Here is a 25694-nt window from a genome sequence, read left to right as displayed (position 1 = left end):
TCAGCTTACATTAAATGCTTTATAATAAGATTTTAATCATTAAAATGACATTAGATATTATATTATTGGAAATGTTACATTTCTATTAATATTATGATATTTATTCTATTGCAGAATAAAACTGAGCAGACTTATGGCAGTTTAACAAATGAGTTCAACTTATAATATAAATCGATTTACTAGAAGTAAATCATTGTTATTTTCTTAATTTCCATTATTAAAAAAAAAAAAAACAATAATTCGAGTAATTTAATATTTTGTTGTCAAAAAGAATATTTTTACGGGTCATAAAAATCGTTTCAAAAAAATATATTATTTGTGTTATATTTGTGAGTGACGTCGATTAAGCGCGGTGGTCTCGTCGTTCGGGTTTCAAGTCGAGCGAGTGCAAGGAACGGAGAGACCGCGAACGTTCGAACAGAGACGGGTCCGTATAGATCGGTTCGCTGCCGTCGTCGAAAGCGTTGGCCAGTCGTCCCGACGAACCTGCTTCTTCGCCCACTTCTGTGAAGTTTCTACCGAGACCACTGAAATATTAGAGACACATTAATACATACTTATAACCTATGAAAAGTATACCTATTATATTTGTGTATCGGGATATTGACTGAATTAACTTGATATACCTTCCTAACCTTAAGGTATTATGAAATAAATATAACAGGATAATAAGAGAAACACCGAAAACTCATAATAAGTATAGATATTATTATTAAATAATATATGAATAATTTGCGAGGATCCGCGGTAAAGCGACTGTTGCGGTTCAGAAACAAACTATCGCAGGTTCAATTTTCCTAACCACAAAATTGATCTGACTATTAATCTATTTATTTATTATTTATTTAAACTCGGACTAGACTGCCTCGGTGGCGTAGTTGTATTGCATGCCCGGTATAATAGCGCTCTGAGGTCCTGGGTTCGAATCCCGCATCGGGCAAAGTGATATTTGGGTTTTTCTGCTCAGTATCAGCCCGGAGTCTGGAATTTGTGCCCGATATGGCGATAGGCTCGCCCCCTATCACATCATGGGACGGAACATACTTGGCGAAAAGTGGGTGCCCTAGTTGCGCCTCTGCATACCCCTTCGGGGATAAATGCGTGATGTTATGTATGTATGTATGTTATTTAAACTCTTTATTACACATCAAAACCATAAAGAAAAATAAATATACAACAAGATGATGAAATAACAGGAAGTACAAATGCCGGTCTTATCGGTATCGGCGATTTCTTCCAGACAACTTTTGGATGGATTTAAAATTACTAGGAACGAAACGATTAATATTTGTTCTGAATACCGAACGAATCGAAAAGCCAAGAAAATTGATTTACATTTTGCTTGACCTGTGGTCTGCGCTTTTGTCACTTTAAGTATAATATATTATTAAATGGCTTTAAGTTTTATATTTATTTACCACTCAAGTACATACTTAACACATAATACTGCACTCTACTCAAGTGATTGAGTATCGAACTAATAAATAATAGAATATTCTATATTGCTAATGCAAAAATAACAACTACATTGTTGGTTTCATATTATGATAATTTTATATTACATGACACTTGAAATCTGTATGGAACAACGTCATATTAATAAACAAAGTACCTATTGACTAGAGTGAAGTACCTACGTGGGAGTATAAGTTATACAAGTGAAAGTATATTGAAAGTTGTACTACAAGATTTCCCTTAGTCGTACCGGTACTAAGAATAATTAGCATATTGATTTTGATAACAACTTCTCACCTCAAAGAGAATGGTTTATGTAAATGCGATGCAGAAAATAGGGAGGGCCGTGTGGACCTCGGTCCAGGAGTGACTGGTCTCAGGGTTGGAGCGGCGGCCGATGCCTGGATGTTCTTACGTAGCACTCGCCAATATCGCCTGTAGTGTAGCACAGAGCAATGTTTCATATCAATAAGAGTTTACGATAAACAATGATGCAGGAATTACTTACCTGCAGACTTAAACAAACAAAACCTATGACATATGTTAGTTGAAACATTCGTTTTACGCAGAATCGGATGCTTTGGGAAGCATAATCACTTTTAATATTGTTGTAGCATATTACTATAACAACGGCATTGCTATCCTTTAACTACGAGAGATAGATCGATTATGTTTTTAATCCAAATGACTAACTTAGGTAAGTTATCTACCTATCACTGAAGGTTACAATTTTACAAGAGAACACATTACAGCTAGAATTTTAGTGATTGGCAATAGTTGGCAACTTTTTTTCCATATACTTTTATAGCACATAATATAACCTGTATATGTACAAAGCGGCAGTCAACATAGCCAGCAGCAAGGACAGTAGAACGCATAGAGCTACCAACAAAGCTCTGTAGTGGTAAGGAGACACGCAAACTCCGGCAACAGCGACTACAGGCGACGAATCAGACGATCCGTTCTCTTCTAATAGCTCGTTGCGATTATCAAACACCTAGGAAATTAAATGTTTAGGATTAACACATGAATTATATGTGATTTTTAGCAACCTACCAGTTATTTTATAGGTAGCCATTGGAAAAGTAATTACGATGAAAACTTGTTATGATCGCCGAAAAATCATATTTTCTTCTATATTAAAAATGCTTTTAATTGGTCTAAATTAAGTCATGGATTAATTTTTGCTAGATGTCAACAATAATCCTTGAACGATTAATGTTACTGGATAAAGCAAATTTTTGATCTTTATGATAACTTAATTTATGATAAAGTAATTTTAGTATATGATAATAAGTCAACTAAGATTTTATTTTCGTTGCGTTTATATTTGGTTGCAAGCTTCTTGTTAAACATGTATACGATTCCGTTCCAATACCTTACCTTTGCGTTACGTCATCGCATAAAACACCACTTCTATCAATTTCACCCATAAATCCATTAATTTGTATAAATATTTGAATAAATTGAATGACTTTAACGGTTTGAAATGTTGAATATTGATACTCACTTCGATCATTTTCCGTACATGGCTCGGAGTTTCTACTTCATCCTTCAGATACTTATCAACAGTCGCTTCCTCGTAAGATATCTTGTACACAGTGTCCGCTTCTTTATCGTCTGTTTTATTGTTAGCTGTGTCATTCGTCTTAACTTCTTCAGCCACCGCTTCTTCAGCAGTTGCGTTGACATCTCTTCTACGACGGCCGAACGATGGCTCCGAACGTCCTGAGTGACTTGGGCAGTATGCCTTAAAAAAAAATACTCTGTGTAAGTAATAATAATTTGCTTTTCAATTATTCGATATTTAAAGTAAATAAATATAATTATTTTGTTTCAACGCCAGCACCTGAATATATTATGTACTCTGCGGGCAGAATAATACCACAAAGGCAACCCTTAAATATGTCTATAAAACGAGGTACAACCCCAACTAACGGTACCGTAACGAGCATACTGCAGCCGGCGAGCTGCCAGCTGCGAAACATTAGGTCACAAATAGTATCCCTTCACATTGTCGCGTCGGGACCAATATTTGTACAAAAATGTTTATTTTCGACCTAGTGCCTGTGTCTTGACTATTTTTTCCGTAAACACCTTATCTGTTTATTTTACAATAATTTATTCAAAATTATAGAATAAAACGGAAGTTCATTATACGAAAAGAACATCCGTAATTCATTAATCAATGCAAATAAAATAATAATAGCATCTCAAAATAAAATTTGTCGAAGCATATAACCTAGACGCATCACCTATAAATCTTCCAATTATTTTCATTATGACACTGGAAGTTACCGGCCACGGTATTGATCGTCACTTATCAGTAATGTAACTCTACTTCCTATAACTATGTAGAAAACGTATCATCCAATAGTCTCGTGAGTATAACAGATAAAGAAGGTCTATTTAGTTCAAATAGAAATGTTAAGCAATAAAATTGCACAAACAGCATTGCCTATGCACAACAAACGGACCACTATTCCGGATAACCTGTAGATAACCTGCAAACTGGTCACAACTTGATAAAGATATTTTTACATGCATTGACGTAATAGACTGTTTTTCTGTGACATCTATTTCTAACAGATATACCATTTAAGTGAGATAACCATTTAGTTAAAATGTACTTATTGAATGCTTTATATTATTGTCGTTATTGCTTTAAAATATGTTTTACTGTTAAGATTTTATTCGGTAGAGACATATTTTCTTACATATCTTTCATAACATTTTACCTCCTTAAATGTCCCACCGAAACAATGTTTATTTTTAAATTCTATATTCAAATGTATAATATTCAGATTCCATTCTAATTTAAACTGAATATTCGATACTCACGGGTTGACATCCGTCTCTACACGTGCGGACTGTAGCTTCGAACACGAGGAAGTTCGACTCTGGTATCTTGAAGGCATTGAACCTTGCTTCAAGCGAGTCTCCGTTACGGCCTTTGTCAAGTTCAGGGAATACATCGGGATCCACTGGACATCTAATATTAGAGTATAGTATTAAGTACAAAGTCAGTACAATTATGTGTTTTGTAATAGATAATTATCGTTTCGGATAACATTATCAACTATCGCATAATACATTGATAAAAGAAATAGTCAGTGGTAATATTTGTGAATACAAGGCTAAGTAAAAACATTATGACCTACAATATGATCATTTGACTTAGTTAGTTATTAATATGATATAATTCCCCATTGCATTATAATGCTAAATAACAATTTTGTATGAGCCCATTTCTCTATGTGACACTTTAAAATAATAATTAGGTACACCTACTGTTTTATTTCGAAGGTATGTGAAGTCTACCAACCCGCACTAGGCCGGCGTGGTGGACTGAGGCCTAAACCTTCTCAGTAGTAGAGGAAGCCGGTACTCAGGAGTGGGACAGTTTATAATACAGGGCTGATATTATATACCTACTGTTCCTGTGTTCATTAAACTACAAACATTTCTATCACCTATACATATAATAGTCATGTCTCCAACGCGTGAATATTGACCTTTCTAATGTTGAGAAACCGCTCTTTAGCGCTGCATCTAACCCAGTTCAATGATTTAAATAAATGACATAGTTTACTTTTATGTAGCCAGTGTTACAAATATTTTTGATTAGTTAATGGTAATATAATACAATACTATTGTTACGGCTTTGCTGTACCATCGTCATAACATCATGCAAGATATTCAACAATTGTAATAAGTATCAATGTGCCGGCGTCATTGTAAAAGTTTTGTTTATATAACTAAATAAAAATAGACTCCGCTAGAGGCTTAAAAGTAATAATATTTTCAAAAATTAGATCCACACAAACTGTTCACCGTCACGTTAGATAAGATACTTTCTTAATTTCAATAAACATACACTCCCAAATTTTTTTATCAACTACCTCTGTAGATTTTCTATATTAAAATCATTAAAAACCACAAATCACTTACCCGACTCTATCAATAAGCTGTACAGACCGACCGGAATAAGGATCTCGTGCTATGACATTCGTAGCGAATATATCCGTGGCATAATTGTAACCATCCTGGGCTTCTAGTCTGAAGGTCAGCGGATCTCCTACAGCTATCGTGGTGGTCGGTCGTCCTTGATACAAGATCATCAAACGGACCTTCGAATTGAGTGAGCTCTCTTCTGGCAAATATTCTATTGGGATAGGACTTCCAGACCTGTCGACCAAGTCAAAGCCGAAACTACAGTTAGACGTGACAATTGCTACTTTATATGCTATTTGGTGACTTTGAATGAATTTTTGGGAAATTTCTTGTAATCAATTTACCTATTAAGATTTTCAATAAAGTAGTTGTTTATTAGATACATAGGATCATGTTATTAATGTGAAAATTCATTCAAAATCCTACGTTAGTAGCTGTTAGTGGAATAACAGCACTCAAAACATCCATTAATACCTACCTAGAACCAATTAACATTTACTTTATTGATAAAAACAAAATCAGAGCAAATCGTATTAAATTAAAAAGTTAAAACAAACATCCCAAAATACACCACATACTAAACTAGTTGCAACACATAAAAACAAGGAAAACTGTTTCAGCGAACCATCCACTTACTGAAGTCAAATATTTTGGAAATGATCCAAACTGTTTCGCGTAAACTCAAAGTAAAAGTTAGAACTACCAAGATCACGCACAACGCACATGTCGGTTAAATTTAAAACTTTTTGAAGACGTGACATTCATCACTAATAATTATATTAAAGAAATTACTAGGTACTAAGTACCAATTATAACTATTACATGTTACACAATAGACTTTTTAATAACAAATGTCACGCTTCCAGTAAAACACGTCATTTGGTACACTAATCTCACCCAGCTCCGATGTAATTTGACGTGACAACGGCTTCAGCCGGTCCTCGGAATAGACAGGTTAGATTGAATCGTTTGTCCCGCGAAGTCTGTACGTTGTCACTGAACTGTACCACCACTATATTGGTCATTGTGTCGCCGTACTGCAAACAGTGATTCATTCTTTTTTTCAGTTTATTCAGAATACTTATAATTATTTTGATAAAACCGTCAAGAAGTTATTATTGTCAGTAAATTTTCATTTTCAAAACAATTAATGACCATTTACAATTTCTACAATACGAACATAAACATACTTACCTAACTCTTGGAGACTGGATGTATTTGTAACTAGGAAGGAAATATTTGGTGCCAATTGCAAAAACAATCACGATTTTTTAGGAGGTTAGATAAGAAATAAGGAAGAAAGATTTATATTTTATACACTTCGACAAATAACAAATCTAATCAAGGCCAAGATTTAAAAACATTCCTCATTAGATTTTCAATAACATTGCCGTGAGATTACTAAATTCCATGGAAAAACAGGTACATAATATCTAGTATAAAGATAAATAAACACAGAAACAAACTATGAGATTTCTGATAATTCAATACGTACTCGCTGAGTGCCACATTCGGGATACCCATGTGCTCCACTAATACGCAGAGCATTCACGACACCACCATTGCCTCTAAAGAAGCATCGATCGTAGAATCCATACGTATATATTCGTCCATAGAATCCCTCGGGAAGCCGTAATGTGAACTCCATACCATCCTCGTTACATACTTGAGACACTGCAAATAGCCTCTTGGAATTTTAATCTCCTTGAGTGGTCAATTGTAGCAATTAACAGGAAATATTAGATAAGCTTGTAACCGATACCTAATACGCAATTACTACTACCACTCTAGTAGGACTAAAGCGTGTAAAGGAGATACAGAATGGATTTAATAAGAAGAATACGTTTGTGGAAGGAGCGTGACTAATTATGATTATAATATTTTGCTATGCGTACCTATGTTTTATATCTACTGCTCAAAATTTATTTTAAAAAAGGACAATAGAAAAATGAGGTTTCTAGTTTTAGATATAAGACAAGTGTATCTTGGAATACTCAGTGGAGTATATATTATGTCTTAAACTTAAAATGATTTTGAAATTAAACTAATTTTTCGGATTCTATCGCGGTTTTTTGTTTTTTATTTTTCTCCCGACGTATATCGGGCAAACAAAAAGAAATATAGGGACCCGCGTAAAAGAACATATAGCTGACGTGAAACACCGACGCTCGACGAAGTCTGCAGTCGCTGAACACTCTGAGGGAGGCGCCAATCATTATCTGCGACTAGACAAGCCACAAATCCTCGCCAAAGAACACCGATTCCTGCCTAGGATGATTCGCGAGGCTATTGAAATTAAAAACATCCTAATTTCAATAGGGAAGATGGTTGGAAGCTTGCACAAGCCTGGGATCCAGTTCTACATTTAATTAAATCGGAACCCAAAAGACCGGCTGCCAGACTTCAAGACACTGTGAGCTCATTCTGCGTAGATCGGACCACCAACAGCTAAAATTTAAAAAATTTAAAAAAGTTGTATAATTGTAAAATGTAGGTAGATATTGTAACTTTGACTTTACGGATGAACAACACCTCAGTCCCCCGTGACCATGAAGGCTGCAAAGTCTTCGAAACGTCGGGAGAAAAATAAAAAACAAAAAACCGCGATAGAATCCGAAAAATTAGTTTAATTTCAATGTCTAACATTCGCGTAAATATAAGAAATCATTATACTTAAAATGATTTCAAATAAACAAACTTTACCATCTAAACAGTCGTCAGCAATACGCCCTAATGCTCTTTCATAGAAATCATATTCATTTGCCGTGTTATCGAAGTGCGCTGGATTTGCAGCATCCAATTCTCGGGTGTCTCGGTCACTTAATTCGCAATTGTCTCGTGGTTCACCGTTATAGCCTCCTTCCCTGGAATACATGGGCTTGTATGTCTTCCAAAATTATAGGAAAGTTACTTCTTGAAATATATTAAAACGGCTGGGGTTAAATGCATGCTAAATATGCGAGATAAATATGTATTTTTATTTTGTTTCATGCATGATTGTCTTCCGAGATAAATTTATAACTTTATCTTAGGGTAGCACCCGATATTAGATGCGACAAACATTAAACAAGCAAAAATATTGATACAACAAAACAATAAACGGCAATCCTTACAACACAGTTTGACTTCTAACTGAAAAACATTTTCATGAAACACATAAAACGGCAATAAAAATAAATTATACCTGTAGTTGAACGACCGACAGATGAAATCACGGGCCTCTATGCACTCTCGCTGGCAGTGCGCCAACGATTGAGCTGTCGTAAACCGTCGGACAAATCTTCGTTGCATTCGTTGTCTGCCGACTTGTCTGAAACTATCTTCCTCGCATCTAGATCCTTGCCACGGTCTGTGGATTGGTGGTCTTCCTCCTACAGGGCCTCCTATGGGTCCGCCTAGAGGTCCACCGATAGGACCGCCAATAGGTCCTCCTATTGGTCCACCCACAGGACCTAATGAGCCTCCAATGGGACTAATGACAGGTCCAGTAGATACTCCAATAGGACCGATCGGTCCATCTGGTTCATAACCACCGTAAGCAGGTCCTCCTAAAAATGTATTCTCATAAACAATGTCCATTAACTTACAAAAAAGATTATTTAAGGATTTGATATGTACCAATAGGCCTATCTAAGCCGGGCTGCGGGTACGAGCCTCGATAGCCTCCGGGTCGGTCTATAGGTCTTCTAACACCGAAGCTAGGTCGAGGTTCTACTGGATATCTAAGAATAGAAAAACCTTTAAAATTATCTATGACATTCATTACATTTAAATATATTTGTTGAAATTATACGCTACCTGTCTGGAACTGGTCGCACTCCTCTATCCGGGTACCTATCAGGACCCTGATAGTCTGATCCATAATATCCGCCACGTCCGTAGCCTGCTGCAAAATATTACTTACAACATCAAATAATTAAACGCTTACACTAAAAGTAGGTTAGTGGTTAGTGCTTACCCGGGTACGACGATCCGGTCGGCGGATATTTGTCATACATATCGGGGTAACGATCACCACCTAATGGTGCCGGATCCCTGTTCACCCCAACTGGGTACCTGCTGTATGGGTACCGTCCAGTGTCAGAACCAGGATAGCGGTCCTGATCAAATCTGTCAGGATATCGGTTAGGATACAACGGAGGTCTGGATGGGTACCTTCCCCGAGTTGGAAACCGATCTGGGTACCTGTCATTCGGATACCTTTCCGGATAAACGTCAATAGGATATCTACTTATTGGGTATCTATCATTAGTTGGGTATCTATCTATATCATTGGATACAGGATAATTATAAATTGGGTACCGCCCATTGTCTTGAGGATACCGGTCTCCAGTCGGTGCGGGATATCTACCACTGGGATATCTATCAGAAGGGTACCGGTCAATAGCTGGTGGGTAACGGTCGGCGCCAGGAGGATAACGGTCAATGCCTGGGGGATAGCGGTCAGCGCCAGGTGGGTAGCGATCAACGCCAGGAGGATAACGATCTATACCAGGAGGGTAGCGATCTGCCCCAGGTGGAAAGCGATCTCCTCCAACCGGGTAGCGATCAACGCCAACAGGGTACCGATCACCACCAACAGGGTATCGCTCTGGTCCAGCTGGATAGCGTTCAGCACCAGGCGGATAGCGATCCGGGCCGGGTGGGAAGCGATCAATACCGCTTGGGTAGCGGTCTAGTCCGGGCGGGTACCGGTCTATACCAGGAGGATACCTATCGGAAGGATAACGGTCTGGGCCGACGCCAGGAGGATATCTATCGTCAGGATATCTATCTGAAGGGTAGCGGTCGCCCGGCGGGTATCTATCCGGGTCCGAGCCGGCCGGGTACCGGTCATCTGGGTATCTATCCGGGCGGTCGTTATATCGGTCGTCATCCGAATAGCGGTCGTCGTCGGGATAGCGGTCTGCGCCTTGCGGGTATCTGTCCCGATCGCCGTTATTACTGCCTCCTTTAAAACAAGCGGGTATATTAGTATTCAATATAAAACAAATGATGTATAGAATAAGCAAAACTAATCATGCAATCTAATAAAATATGCACGCTTCTAGTCATTCTACCAAACATGCATTTTGAAAACAAGTTCTACAACTCTTCAACGAACGAAAATTTATTTACATCCGATTTGACTAACTACAAAGTAAAATCCATTCGACACGTTTACTTATCCTTAACATACCTGAGCAATCCTTCATTTACACAAACCAAAAAACTAGCTCTATACTTAAAGATATAATACAATTCTACATAATATAACTCTACATCAAACCGATCATATTCCACTACGTTCAAGTCAAAGGCGACTACTGAATATACATTTATTTAATTCAACAATACTGCGCCGTGGCCTAATTTTATTGCAGTATGGCTATGGTGCTAATTACCCGAGTACGATATCCCCGGATCGGGCAGTGATTCGTTTTTCTGGCCAGTATAATTTCAGAGTCTGGAATTTGTGTCTGATATGGCTATGGCTCGCGCCCTATCACATCATGGGACGAAAGACACATAGCGAAAAGTAGGTGCACTAATTGCATCACTACGTACTCCTGCCGAAATAAAAGGCGTGAGTATAGTGTGTGTATGTGTGTGTTTGTGCGTATGGGTGGGTATGTATGTGTTAGTGTGTGGGTGTATTAATATTAACAATAGAAGTATTATTCAATAGTCGCCAAGACATTTCCCAATAGACCCGTTTAATCCTGTCTCATGCACCGAACCTGTGGTAGTGGGTCTTCCCCAAGGCGCTTGAGAGCCGGTGCCTGAACCCCCAGCATCGCTTTCCCCACTCACTAGTTGATCTGGGCACCAATAAAGTTGTTAAGGATCTCCTTTATTTATACCAATATTATAAATAGTATTGACTTGCTTGTTTATAGTCGTAAAATTTTAATTTATTGAACCGATTAATAATTACATCACTAAGAAAGACCTATATTATTATCGATTGCTAAAGGGTTCTTTTTAACCCAGTTTTGGTCTAAACGTAGGCGAAGTCATGAGCAAAATCTAGTTACCTACAATTTAGTTTAATGGGAAATAGTTTGACGACGAATAACAGAATGATGGTCTAATACATGTAATAAAGCTAACAATAACAATTATCGAACACGTACGACGATAAGATAATTACAGGAAAATGCGACTAAGGCATGGAAATAGGTTAACGAACTTAAGGCCGCTCATAGGAATAAGTAATATAATTTAAAAAAGCATATATTTTTAAAAAATTCTATTCAATTGAAGGGATATAATAATTGTTTTAAATACAAAGTAAAATTCTTTTTAAATTGGCATAAACAATATGATTGAATTGAAATTAAATAACGAATGATATTAAATTAAATAACCTTTTGCCGCATATTAGCGTATAAACAAATTATTCAACTAACTTCTGTGACCTCACTTATCGTTAACTCGACACACATAATTCTAGTTTCTAGATCAGTCTGGCTTCAAACTATTTATAGTTCAACTGCAGTCGTATGATTAATAAATAACGTTTCAATTTTAGAAGAGTTCAATGTCAATTTGTTAAGAATGCGTAAGTTTTTATTCCACAATTGTTAGGTAAACCGCAGCCGTCTTATCTTACGCACTGCCTTTATTATCGAAAACATAAAGTCGTGAATAATCACGTGTTGTTATCGACATAAAATGAAATAACTGGCGATAATATTTCGTTAAATAATAACATTAATTGTGATGTGATAAATCATTAAGTTTCTTGGTGAACGTAATAAGGCCAAAAATTACATTACGTATAATATCATGTTTATTGAAATCAATTATAACTTATAATAGATATTTTTTTTATGATGTGTAATTTATTGTAACAAATATAGACCTCCGTATTGCTTCTAAGTAATCTAAAATAATAACTAGCAATACTTACGCATAAGATTTTCATAGTAATCGAAATCAGGATCGTATAGTAATCTCATGCCATCCTTCTGGTTGTATCGGCTGAGTCGGCAGGTTCTTGCTCGGTCGCTGTACACAGCCGACCTTCAACGAAAATAATTAATTAAAGTGCTGATCGAATGATCTACTTAAGCAAAATAACAAAGGTGTATGTAGCCCGTAGGTTACAGTTAAAAGTAATCTTGCTTTATTTTACGTAAATAAAATCTGTATCTTATGCTATAGCAAAAAATGGGTCTCCTAAATCATAATCCTTTATTTAATTTGCAGATACTTTAATAAAACATTTGAGAGTAAAATAATCTAAAATATTTTATATTCCGGTAAACAAAAAAAATAAAAATATTCAAGTACATAACAAAAGAAGGTACCTGCTCCAATATTTATTGCGCATTACAACCAGATGTTTTTAACAATCGAAACAAACATGTACCCAATACATACTTGCCTGTATGTAGTTCAACTACACCCAACATTTTCATACATAGGTATAATAATATAATATTATCAAATTGAGCAAGTAAGCCCTTGTTTTGTTCTAGAACAAAATAACAACGAGAAAAACATCAATCGATGACTTACTAACAGATTATTTTAAACATCTACAACAATGCAAATGACCTATTTTCGAGATAATAACGTGCAACGAACTTTTTATCAACCGATTTTAGTATACAGTTTATTTTATAGGTCAGAGATAAGTTTATCACAATCCATCATAATAATAATAAAGATATAACATAGAAAAACGTAATAGCATCAACTGGAGTTAAGCATATTATCGATAGAAATTATAGATTAGTGAATTTTTGCTTTGCCATGCTACTGTATAATATAGCCTAAGTGTCAAAGTGTATTGTCATTATTGGAATACCGGCTATACGAGATAGCTAAACTGGTTCATTCAACGCCAGTCTGCGAGCGGTCGTTTTGAGGCCACCGGCTATCTTCATATACATTACTCGATTATCTGTTTAAAAGTCTGCTTATGTTTGTTTTTGTGAGCTAGTATTTTTTTGTTCTATTTATTTTCAACGCACACTTTAGAAGTTCATGTATAGCAAACATACCTGTGAAAAACGTCAAAGTAAATAAAACGTAATTGTAGTCGTCTAAGGATTTGGGTTTTACATTGTTTATTCTACCAATCGCTTTGTTTGTTTATGTTGTTAAATTAAAATTAAATATTCTTACCTGCATTGAAAGCTGGTTTGTCTCAAACATTCGTCAAGACACTCGCTGAGCGACCTTCCCGTGATCTCCGAATGGAACTCTCCGGTAATCCTGCTGTTCCTATACCTCTGGAAGGCGGTGTCTGGCCTTCTCCCCGGGGAGAACAAGTGTGACGTCACGCTGTTGTCAGGATACTCCGTGCCGCGAGCTGTCACCCGATGAGAGACTGATCATAATCGTGAGAAACACCTCATTAAGCTCTCGTGCACTCCATGTGTCACTCTTAGATATGATAAGAAAGTTAATTCTGGTAATAAATAATGCTAATCTGTGCCATAAAAACACTAAATACGGATTACATATTATAAAGTCAAAGAAACTTTATGATACTATTATTATATTATTTGTTGTGACAATTAAAAAAGAAGCATTCGTGAATTTCTTCTTGAAAACATAACTTTAGTTAGGTATATTAGTCATTAAAGAAGCAGCTAATTAATCAAGTGTTGCAAAATATAAAGACGATACTCACGATTGTCCAAACAAACAAGGTCGTAGAAATGATGAGTAGGCGATGCGCTCACAGTCACGTCGTCCTTCTGCGAGACAGAGTCTTCCTCGGAGAGCACGCACTGACGTGTCATGGCATCATGCTCGATGGAACGACAGAAATATCTGAAATAGTCAGTAGCTCATGTTTCTACATAATTAGTTTTCGATTACTTTTTGTATGATTATATTTCCTAGTTCCTTCGACTCCTTAATGAAATAAAAGATAACATAGCAGTTCATGTCCGATATTGCGATGGGCTCATCCCCTAGTTACGACAAGAAAAAAGAACATGAACACGCCTCAGCTCAACAGGATACTGGCGTCGATATCATGAACATCTATCTATTATAAAAGTGTTGATTACCGAGAGACAATATTGCCTACTTTGCCAAGAATATTCGTTTTAAACAAACTTTTGCATTTAGCTGGTCTGGCATTTCAAATCTGTTGTAAATTGTTACTATTATTCTATTAAGGACAAAGTTCCATGCCTTCCAGAGCAGGAATCTTTTTTAACACTTTTAATGTATGAAGTGAATCGATTGCACTTTGTTAAAAATAAATGTATTTGCACTAACTTTTCAGCTCGGACGCACATAGCCTGACATTCATCCAAAGTCATATTGGAGAAAACGTCAGCTTCGAAAGGTCCGCCGAGGCGTTTGTTTTCTTCTTTGATAAAGACTGCTAAACCATCACAACGCCTTTCCGCTGTCAAGAGGTAAATAAGATATGAGTTAGATTAGATTTTGAAGAATTGTATTGTCCGTTTTTCTTTTGCGACGAATTAAATCTTCTCTAGATATGAGAAATTACGCTCAATTTTATACATCGAATAAATAAAATAAGTAAGTATGTGATAGACATAATGCTACGATAATATTTCAGGATTATTTTCATAACCAATAATACAATATTGGATTTCAATAAAATACATGGTCATTTATTTTTTTTTTTGTTATTTTTATTGCTGTACTTACCGTTAAGGCAAGTGTTCTCCAAATAGTCCGCATTATGATCATCTTCTAACAGCTCAGGATGCGTCCTTCTAGTAAAGCGACTTAGGGAGCAAGTTCTGAGCGCTGAATCGTAAGTAGCTGAACGGCAAACGAAACTGAACTCTCCGAGACACTTATCTTCACACTCAGTGCGGTTAGCCACCATGATCTCCTTGAGATCTGAAGGTGGGAGCTTAAGTCGCTTGCGGGCATGGCGCTCGAAGATATATCGACGGGAAGGGCACTCCCGTTCGGGACGATTCGCTAAAAATATATATATACTTAGTACGCACGTCAGAACCAGTATATTAGACTTGCTTAAACTAACTAGTTCTCTCGAACAATTGATCTTAATGCCAATGACTAAAGATACTTTAAATCAGAAATTATTTTTAGCGATGATGACACTAATGTCATTTATGTGCTCTTAATTAGCATCTTTACCAAATCCTTCGAAATACGATTAGCTAAGTAAACTCCTTACAATAACCACCTTTATTGCCCCGTAGAAATTACGCTAGAAACAACTTACAAGTGAGACATATTTCGTTGAAATGGACACTATTGGGTACGATCATGAGTGTGCCAATTCCTTCGGGAGTAGCTTGTTCTCTGGTGAGATAGCACGTAGATTCCTCGTACTCTGGTTCAGGACTGAACGCAGCGATACGTGCGCCCGGTTGGAAGTCTATAGAATTGCATGTCCTGACTAACCCATTCCCCGAACGATCTCTTAAACATAAGTCCTGGCACTTCTCCAAAACACGAAATGGCGGCGCTGTTTCACGTACCTGCATTAACAATATGTAAATATTTTTTAAACATTTAAGTTACAATCACATTACATTCTTTGATAGACTTGGTAAATTAAAATACATCTAAAACTTCAGTAAAAATATTAATATAAGACTAACATCAAATCTTCCTTAATAATATAGAAAATTAGACTATACTTTCATTAAAGTTTCATAAAAATTTACAGAGATTAGAATAATTTCGATACTAACTTCTAAAAAATAGAAATCCTTTTTGACTGACGCTTGCATAGCCATAAAGTACTACATAAAACACGATGAATACTTACAACATCATCGTCGAATCCATGTAATTGTTGATTTGGAAGACGTTCGTACATAACTCGACCCATCCCTTGATTGCAAGTTGTTTGGGCTGAATAACAAATAACAGTGTATTGCAATTACGAGAGAAGAAACAAGACATTTATTACGAATAGTGATCGCATAACACATAACGTACACAGACCCAAATGAACAAGGAAAAAAACAATTCATTAGTAAAATTCTATTACGTTTCTAAGAACAGTACATTTACATTCCATGGTTATGAAAAGCGACAAAAAATTATAAACGTTATAAACAAATATACATAAGTATAAGCTCCAAAAGCACTTAGAAATTATTCGTAATGTAATTAGTAAAAAAAACGTTAATATTTAATATAAATAAACAAATCTATAAATGTACATTACTTTATAATTTTGCTTCAATATCATACAAATAATCCGACTCCCATCTAAAAATTAAAAAAAAAAAACACTTCTGGACACGCTGCCTATCAGGCTAATAATCGGCAGTCAGCCATATTTTAAAATTTTTGCCATATTAAAAATATATTTATAAACAAATTAAAGGTCTGGAAAGTTTATTTCGTACAAATTCCCTGTGGAAATTGCAATTGAACGTTGAACAATAAATAACATAAAATACGAAAATTATCTATGCGTAGTAAAAAAACAACACAGAACAAAGAAAAGTTGATAAACAATTAGGTCGTGAGACGAAAAGAACTATTAGCTATGCGGACAAATGAGATAAACATTCTAAGGTGTCATTCACCACAATTTGCAAACGTGTAATTAATAAAAAAGTAAGGCATTCCATATTTAAATACTATTAAGACAGAGTTTTCCTTTCAATTGGAATACCCATTTTCTAAATAACAAGTCTATCTTTCAATCTCGTAATCACTAATAAGGAATTCGTTCCGGGCGGTACCACTTATCTAATAATAATCTGATTACAATTCAAAATCGACTTAGTGCATTATTTAAGGATCGAGTAAATTTAAAGATTGATTTTGATAACAAATAAGCAAGGTATACGCTACTTGGATTTTATTTAAACGTGTCTAAATAAGTTTTCATTAAATAGATACAACAAATAAGGATGTAAAACAATATAAACATTTAAGGAAGATGTAATAATCTCGCAATCTAAATAAAGGATTCTAAATGAGTGGTACGATTACCATTAGCCATAGTAAGCATAGTGAGCGCTGTGAAGGCGTGCATGACGCTCGCCCCCCGCGGCTTCATCTTATGTCGCTATTGTCTTCTGCTTGCACGTCACCGTCCGGTCATATGCCGATGCACTGTTTTCTGCAACAAAATTTAAACATGTACATTGTTTAAATTAGCATGAAAACTTGCAGAAGTTATCTTCTACGAGCGATTTTATCGCGTAAATAGTCACGGCATGCTAACTTCAAATTTCGAGGCTTGTCGCATTTGCGGCGAGTTGCATATGTAAATAATTATTTAAACAGTATTCAGATCAAAATAAGTTAATCCATTTCAATTATAGGTTTCTATCAAAATTTGGAATACTTATCATGCTAATTAGCAATTAATAATTATCTATGTAAATATGTTTATTCAATTCATATTTCAGTTGCCATAGACATATATACTTATCATATTTTATACGTTATTGATTTCATCTATCAAACCCGCAATAGTCTATACATGCTCTGTAGTTTAATGCGTTGAATTTTTAACATCAGTGTTTCATGTCCACATAGGTGTACATTACAGGAGCGATTTGCAAAACAATCATCGGTTCGTTGCACGGAATGAATGAGATGAGACAATTGAGAGCAAGGTTGGTGCTGTATGAATATTATATTTGTGTTCAAACACTTTTAAACGGCTATTTACCGACCTTCATCTAGGAAATAGTGGCAGTTAGTGTGCCTTGTACGTGGTTATTATCCAAGCAATTAGTGTTTACGTTTAAATCTACATTTTTATGCTCTTGGAAAGATAAAATCGGACGCATATCTGAACGGGCACGTTCATTACTTTCCTGTATTTAATATTTATCAGCTTGTTATAAATGCATTCATAAAGACGTAATAGTGGTAAGCTGACTGGAGTGGACATGGATTGAGATCAGGAAGGTGGTCGGTCGTGAAACCTTAAGACCAATCGTTCCTATATTATGCGGGAAAAAATGTTTGCCAAACTCACATCAAAGTGGCATAAGAATACCTATATGGAAGAAAAAGAGAAGTGGTAGCGAACCATTTCTTTTAGAACATCTGGATGAACCATTACAATCCATTCCGCACCATAGCGTTGTATTACTTTTATTACTATTTTAATAAATAGTAATAAAAGTTATTATATTTAGATTTCTTATATTTACGCGAAAGTTAGACATTAAAATAAAACTATTTTAATATAAAAAACGGCGATAACATCCATAAAATAGTTTTATTTCAATATTTATATTTTATTAATTATTCTTGTGCATCAGATCGCACCGCGTAGTGGTAAGCTCTGATTTATCTAGAAATTATAATTTAAAAAAACACACCGTTCTTATTTTGTTTACTAATTCCTATATATTAAAAGAGACTAAAGAACACAAAGCGCATTGTATGTAAAATATAATTTATGCTATATATACTTGACCTCAGTTCAAACTGCAAAACTGCCACTTTCTCCTTGTAAGTGTTTATATTGGGTTTATATTCGTCTTATAATATGACTTTTTTGTGGCGATTCCATAAATAAACAAAAATATATCAATTTAGAACCACTGTGTGCTTATTGTATTTATTATTTATATTTATATAAAGAACTTGAGTTACCTATAATTTTCTACAGGAAAACAAAATATGACATAAAGCCAAACACAAGAATGTACGGTAGGTACATAAATATACATAAGCATTGGTAAACCAGAATGACATAATATGGGATTCCGGTGACCACATAATACCAATATCCTTTTGTTACAATTCTTCAGATTCTCTGGTAGACTATTAGTAAGGAATAATTTATGCCTACCTTTGCTTTACAAGTAGGTACTGGTGTTCTAATGCTAAAAAAAGTACAGAAAAAATATATTATCGTTTATACATCACGTAATTTTTAATGATTGGACAGATGAAGGTTACATTAGAACAAATCTCTTTTAAAGATCTGACGTCACGCGTTACGTACACATCTAATCATAACATGCATGATAATTTAATAAAGGAATTATTAGCAAACTGAATAAAGTATAAATGTAAAACAGTTTAAGGACCAGCGAGTTGTTTATCACGACTACATAACCATCGATGCACGGAGAGGCTGTTTATCGCCATGAAACGCAAAACACAAAGCAAAAGTAGGTATTTTGATTCAACAATAATAGTACCGGATGATTTATTGATCTTTGTCTAGATTATTGAAATGGATCCACCATTGACATCGAACCCGTTATTTTATGTGAATTGTACGCAATCAAAATGAGTGCAAAACCAGGGGTAATGCTGTTTGAAATGATTGCTACATGACAGGATGTATTAATGTTTGTTCAAAATCAATGATTTGGTTGCGGCGCGCTGGCCGAGTTCAAATCGTTCTAGTCTTTTATAACGAATGAACATAAAATACCTACGAATAGAGTTTAGTTTAATATAAAAAATTAACAATACTTTTACCTCTGAAACAAATATTAATATTTATTATGAAGCAAATATCCTTTTTTCATAACAGAAAATGCGACGATATGACTATTTACAGTTTCTTTTCATTAACTTTAAATTGACGTAAATACCTATACATACATATATTAGTAACGCAATAAACTTTTTACATTCGAATTTACCTGGTGCGTTAATTTTTTTCTAAAAAATAGATCAAGCTATTATGCTCAGAATATAATCTACGTTATAATAAGGGCCCGTAATTATAACCTTTTGACCTGCATACGATAACGTACCAAAACAGGAACATGTAAGCTAGATACTTAACGAGTTTCCTCGCGACAACAGGATACAATAACAACATTATTAATTAAACTAGTTTGTATGTAAACAAACAAGTGTGGCTCGTCTAGACGTAGTATGTAGCTGATATCGCACATTTACGACACTGCAATATTAAAATATATTTTATTGAGTTTAATCCTTCCGATAGTATGTACTTATTTTTACATTAGTGCACTGACGACACGTAGGATTTAGAGCTCAAAATAGCTTTCCATGTTGAAAACGTGAGGTTTGCGTATTTGTTTTTTAAATAAATAAGTAGACGTAGCAACATAATATTTGCAATGTGACGTACTCAGGATGTCTTGTAGTGTAAATAGCATTATGGGCGTGGTGCGAAAAGCATTGGATTTTACATAAGCCACAATATTTGTTATTCCTTTTAGCTAAATATTCGTCACACCTTCAAGATATATTTGCGAATAAGTATAATAAAATTAGAGTAGTATTGTGTAATGTCTATAGTCCAGGGAAATACCAAATTATAACTGACATCTACATTTAATATATTTTAAAATTCACTGTAAACATGGAAATTAGAAAATGTTTAATCCAAAAAATCATAGTATATTACTGACTCTAACCAACATTAGACCGACATAAAAAGCAAGTAGGTATATGCATAGCAAGTAAGCGTACAGTTTTTGATTTGGAACAAATAGAAGCAAAATCTACATGACAAAGCCAAGCGAAGGCCTAAACCACAAAATTTTGGCGTTTCCGAAAATTGTGCCGATGGAAAGCGGATGCCCACGTCCGGTATATTGTGCTACGAACGATGTCCTCGTCTGACCAATTCCAAATGACGTACCGTCCAAATTTATACAGTTATCTAAAAGGTTAAATCTTTGAATTTTGCAGAACACTAATCGATGGTCATTGTTCACATATATCTGAACAAACGAAACAAAATCATGAATGGAGTACAAAAACACGGCTACCTACTGCAACTTATGATAAGTGTGGCTCTATTTTCTAATATTCCATGATTGATGTGACAAAGTACACGGTGACCGAGATATTAAAGATATTGCAACAAACATGTCAATAATACTATGTAGTACGCATAAAGAAAGGGATATACCTACATACCTATAGTTAACTCATCGTAATACTATAATATTGAATGTATAACTCCAAGTTTTACAATAGATAATCAATAAGTCTTGTTTTCCCATGATGATATCATAGTTAAGTATACTGCATTAATACGTGAGTGTACTTATGACATGGAGCTAATAAAATCGATGAGTAAAATACAATATTTTCCCAGGTGTATTACTTATGTGTATCTAAAACGGAGTGCAAACAATTAATTTATTTTCTTTTAAGACACCGTCAATTCTCGAAGAATGTTGTGTAGTAGAAAATTCCACTTATTATGGTGTAGACATGTTATTTTTTATTGCACTGACATTGGACAATAGCATGTAATTTACGACTCAGCTCACATTAATTCAACAATTAAGAATTTATGCGAGTTGCAACGTAATGTAGCATACACAATACACATACTATTTATATATATTTTTAATACCTTGACCATTCTTCTACTTCTACTCCTCAACACCGCTAAAATCTGTAGATATTGCATATTAGGTGATAGAAACTAGATTGAATACCCTTAAATTATGTTTCTTTTATTTTTGCGCCAAATACAGATTTACAACCTATTTCAATAACCGATTCCAATCGCTTGCTTCATTTCGAAAAATAACTAAAGTATAAGGATATCATTTTTAAAAGTAATTCAATTTTATTTTATTCTTTATTCTGATCGTCCATTTTCGTGATCGTCCAAAGGTAACAATTAGTATCGTTTATCGCTCGTTACTGGTAATCGATAAACATTCCATTTGTTCAATAAACACAATATAGATTTGACCTATTTTAGTGAAAGTTCCATTCTGCGCAACATTTCCTCGAATTGAAAGAGCAATGCGGATGTTCAATCCATCAAAGGTAACAGGACTTTTAATTCTAACCAGTGAGGTGGAACCACGTGGTGTGAAAACTAAACTATTGTAGGAAAGTGGGAAGGGCTAGGTACGGCCGTGGGAAATGGCCAGTAACGCAATAGTTGCAATGTGTTTAAAAAGGATGGTCGTGCCCTATTGGGAAGTGTATATTCACCAAATTTGATAGCTGAAAATATTCTTTTAAATATTGCATAGACCGACATCGAGAAAGTGGTAGACGCTAATGATCTCCCCTTGCCTGAAACACCTACAATACAAAAAATAAGGAATTTAGACTTTAATCTTCTCCTAATAAATAACCACAATCACACCCTTTTTGTTATCAATTGCTAACCTTGCTTGTTTCCTTGTCAACAAAAAATGAAAATTTTGGACAAATGGAATTCTATTCGTAAAATTCAACAATAACTAGTCTATAATTTATTATCAAATGAAGTCGAGTTACCGAGGTAAGAAAATAATTTACCTACTATGACGACTTAGATACGAAACAATTTTAACGCTTGTAACTTTACATTCCATAAAAAATGTCATGTGATATACATAAATATATTTACTTTCTTTTTCAGAGTCACCTACGCGATAAAAATTTACGATAACATATTAATGACCATTAAAATCAATAATAGTAGAGGTTTCGTAAGTGATTTAAAGATAATACGAAGTTATGACTAATGGAATACTTAATAGAATTATGTATATGAAGGTAATGTTATATATATAATATTTTTCCACAGTTGACTTTTCAGCAGACAGTAAATATGAAATCAAAATATACTTACCTACGTACTTTCTTCATAACACTAGTCTTAATCTTATGCGCAAGAACATCAACTACAAAAATTATAACGATAACAAATCATAACATTTATAGTTAACATTCATAATTCTCTCTTCTGAGAATTAATTGCAACTGTGCTAACAAAGTCGTGTGGCGTCGTTTCAAAGAAGGCTTTCAATAAACTAGCATAACTCTTATTTTTTGCGTCCAAGTTTATTGTGGCCTGTTTATTAAAAGGCATGATCGTATGTACTTACCAAAATAATATTATAGTCAGAAAAAATGCACGAGCAATGAACGTATTTGTTCAAGGATTTCTACGATACGTGAGTTTCACACGCCTCTATATTACTATGACAACAAATATTTTTTCTGACAATAATCTGTAACATAATCATCACTAAAGCCTCTCTTTGTCTTTTATTGGTGATAATATTATTAAGATAAAATTAATCTGATCAAATATGTTTGTTTTGAAGAACAGGTAATGACGCCTGCGTGCAAATCATCAAGTAATGAGTTTAATATTATGTCTTTTAATAATAAAAAAAACTGATTAAATATAATGAACTAATTTATAGAGAATAATATGTAAATAAGTTTGAAATCATTTCGCTATGGAAGCGTATCAAACATGGAAAGTAAACATTACAATTATGCATGAGAATTTACGCGCCACATTACTGCTTTGTTTTATTATTAACAAAATAACAATTGCATTGTGTTATGTCATTAACCCAAACCTTAATCTTACTAATATTATAAATGCAAAAATTTGTGATAATGTTTGGATGTTTGTATGTTTGTTAGAAGTAAACTGGACGGATTTGGACGAAAATTGACACACGGGTAGACCCTGTCCTGGTTTAACAAATAATACTTTTTGTCGCGATTTTAATCTGATTTTTTAAAAACATGACGCTGGTATTTTGCTGTGTTTTAGAAACTTTTGTAGCGGTAAAGGCTGTGCACGAAGGCTTAGCCGCGAACAAAACCTAGTCATGAAAATCCAGTCATTGACTTAATTTCTAAGTATTAAAAAAAAAAAACTAAATAGATGATTTTTTTTTCTTATGCTTACAAATTAAGGTGATATTGGCTTGGCTTTGATGTTTTTATACAAAATGATATGTCGCTCGTTGTTGTTGAGGAAGTCCGTTTTTGTTGCAACTATCTTGTACTCTGGATTAGCGTACATGGGACATTTTACATCTCAACACTGTCTCTTGCGTAAAGCGCGGTGCAGTCGCTATTTCTGGGCGCTTCTGTTTATAAACAATCAGGACGGTTACACCTTAACACGAGCGAGTAGCGTTTTATTAAACGGTTTTCATATTATGATTATTAAATCAACAACGATTGCTGGTAACTGTGAAGGAAAAATAGGTAAAACAAAATATGTTAGTAACATTTCTCCATTATAATACGTACATATTTGATATTGCATGTGAATTTAAATAATTATACGACTCCAAAATTGGTCTAATTTGTATTTAATGAGTTTAAAATTCCATAAGGACAAATGCAAGGATAAATGCCACTTTGAAATTACTGTAATGTAGGACACGTAAGTTGGGCATATAAAATCATCGTACGAATGCACGTGTCGCGCGCATGCAACGGGTTGCATAATGCCCCACAGCCGACACTCGTGCGCCGGCGCCGCCCTAATAGGTAATTATTATTCTAAACATATACATTAACGTATAGTTACAATAAAGTAAGCACTGCTAAATCTTTCCTAAACCCTGAAGTTGTCTGTGATACCTACTTAAGTAGAATACAAATTTTAGATTTTCTTATTGACCTCTATGTAGAGGCACATAATATGTTGTATAGATACTTAAAAATAGTTATTTTATAATATAGGTTTTACTTTAGATAAATATACCTAGTCTTATGTTTTACGGGTAATAACAAGGACTGTGGTAAATTAGCGCGCTTACAATAACGCGTTCGCTTTGATGCGTCTTTAGTCAGTCAGCCGTTTCTCTCCGTTTATAATTAGGTACCCGCGTTTACTGATTCAGAGTAAATATTATACTTTTTAATACTTGTCTCGTTTATTTTATTTCTTTATAACTACGTAATTTACTTTTCTTAACTAGAAATGCATCTATCTTTCCCTATTGTGGGTCACGGGCTTGCAATTCTACCTTCAGTAAAAAATATTTTGATGGCAATTAATTTTATTACGTTAATTACTTATAGCTTAAATGTTGTATATTTTGATACTAGTTCTCCTTCTTCGTCTAAAATGGCATATTTTGCGCTGTCGTCATTAGTTCGACAACTAAAAACTTAGTTGCCTGCTTTACCCACTATTTGTAACGGGATGTGGATAAGGTTATATTACGTGATATTTTTTACCCGATACGGCGAAGTGACTACTGCATCTGATGGTAAGCAGTGCAATCAAGTGAAATTAATTTCGAACAGTCAGAAATCTCTTATCCCCATATTGCCTCCATTACTATATAGGCTCGCGTATATATTTCTTCAAAAGCTAAATAGTATAGGTACGAAGAACAATACCGTGAAAATCTTATTCCGGTTTGCTTATTTTCGTGTTCGATCTACGAAACTACGTAACAAAGCTTACTTGAGCTTTACGTTCAGCCTCTACGAGACGTAGCCAGCGGCGCGTAGCACAAAGTTCCACACAACTCGCACCCCACACGGCCACACGCGAGTTCGGACCACAGGGACCACAGCACGGGTGCACAACTGGACAGCCAAAACTAAATTGTGACCATTTCTACCTCATAATTCAGTTAAATCACATCAGGGGGGGGACGACAATGGGAGAGCAT

At 34.9% G+C, this 25694-nt stretch overlaps 1 protein-coding gene across 3 annotated transcripts; it reads right to left on the bottom strand.

The window, feature by feature from the left end:
- Window positions 1–3: 3 nt before the first annotated feature.
- Window positions 4–25659, bottom strand: LOC115444739. Of its 3 annotated transcripts, XM_037439284.1 has the most exons (23): window positions 25484–25659; window positions 17326–17455; window positions 16142–16227; window positions 15590–15848; window positions 15040–15321; window positions 14638–14770; window positions 14039–14181; window positions 13528–13714; window positions 12305–12417; window positions 11130–11210; window positions 9368–10360; window positions 9208–9295; window positions 9028–9131; window positions 8594–8957; window positions 8113–8273; window positions 6905–7083; window positions 6307–6446; window positions 5407–5667; window positions 4297–4447; window positions 2966–3205; window positions 2277–2452; window positions 1753–1890; window positions 4–527 (listed from the first exon to the last, which is right to left on the bottom strand). In XM_037439284.1, exons 2-23 carry the CDS (start codon window positions 17390–17392, stop codon window positions 344–346), a joined length of 4530 nt encoding a protein of 1509 aa, XP_037295181.1. In that variant the 5' UTR covers window positions 17393–17455; window positions 25484–25659; the 3' UTR covers window positions 4–343. The 3 variants fall into 3 exon arrangements, with proteins under 3 accessions (XP_037295181.1, XP_037295182.1, XP_037295183.1); XM_037439285.1 differs by lacking the exon at window positions 11130–11210 and having other exon boundaries at window positions 13528–13732; window positions 25484–25641; XM_037439286.1 differs by lacking the exon at window positions 11130–11210 and having other exon boundaries at window positions 25484–25638.
- Between the last annotated feature and the right edge of the window lie 35 nt (window positions 25660–25694).

The sequence above is a fragment of the Manduca sexta genome, chromosome 16 (genome assembly GCF_014839805.1).
Source record: "Manduca sexta isolate Smith_Timp_Sample1 chromosome 16, JHU_Msex_v1.0, whole genome shotgun sequence".
Taxonomy (NCBI): domain Eukaryota; kingdom Metazoa; phylum Arthropoda; class Insecta; order Lepidoptera; family Sphingidae; genus Manduca; species Manduca sexta.
Note: the sequence above shows the minus strand (reverse complement) of the source record. Positions and strands in the feature narration are given on the sequence as shown.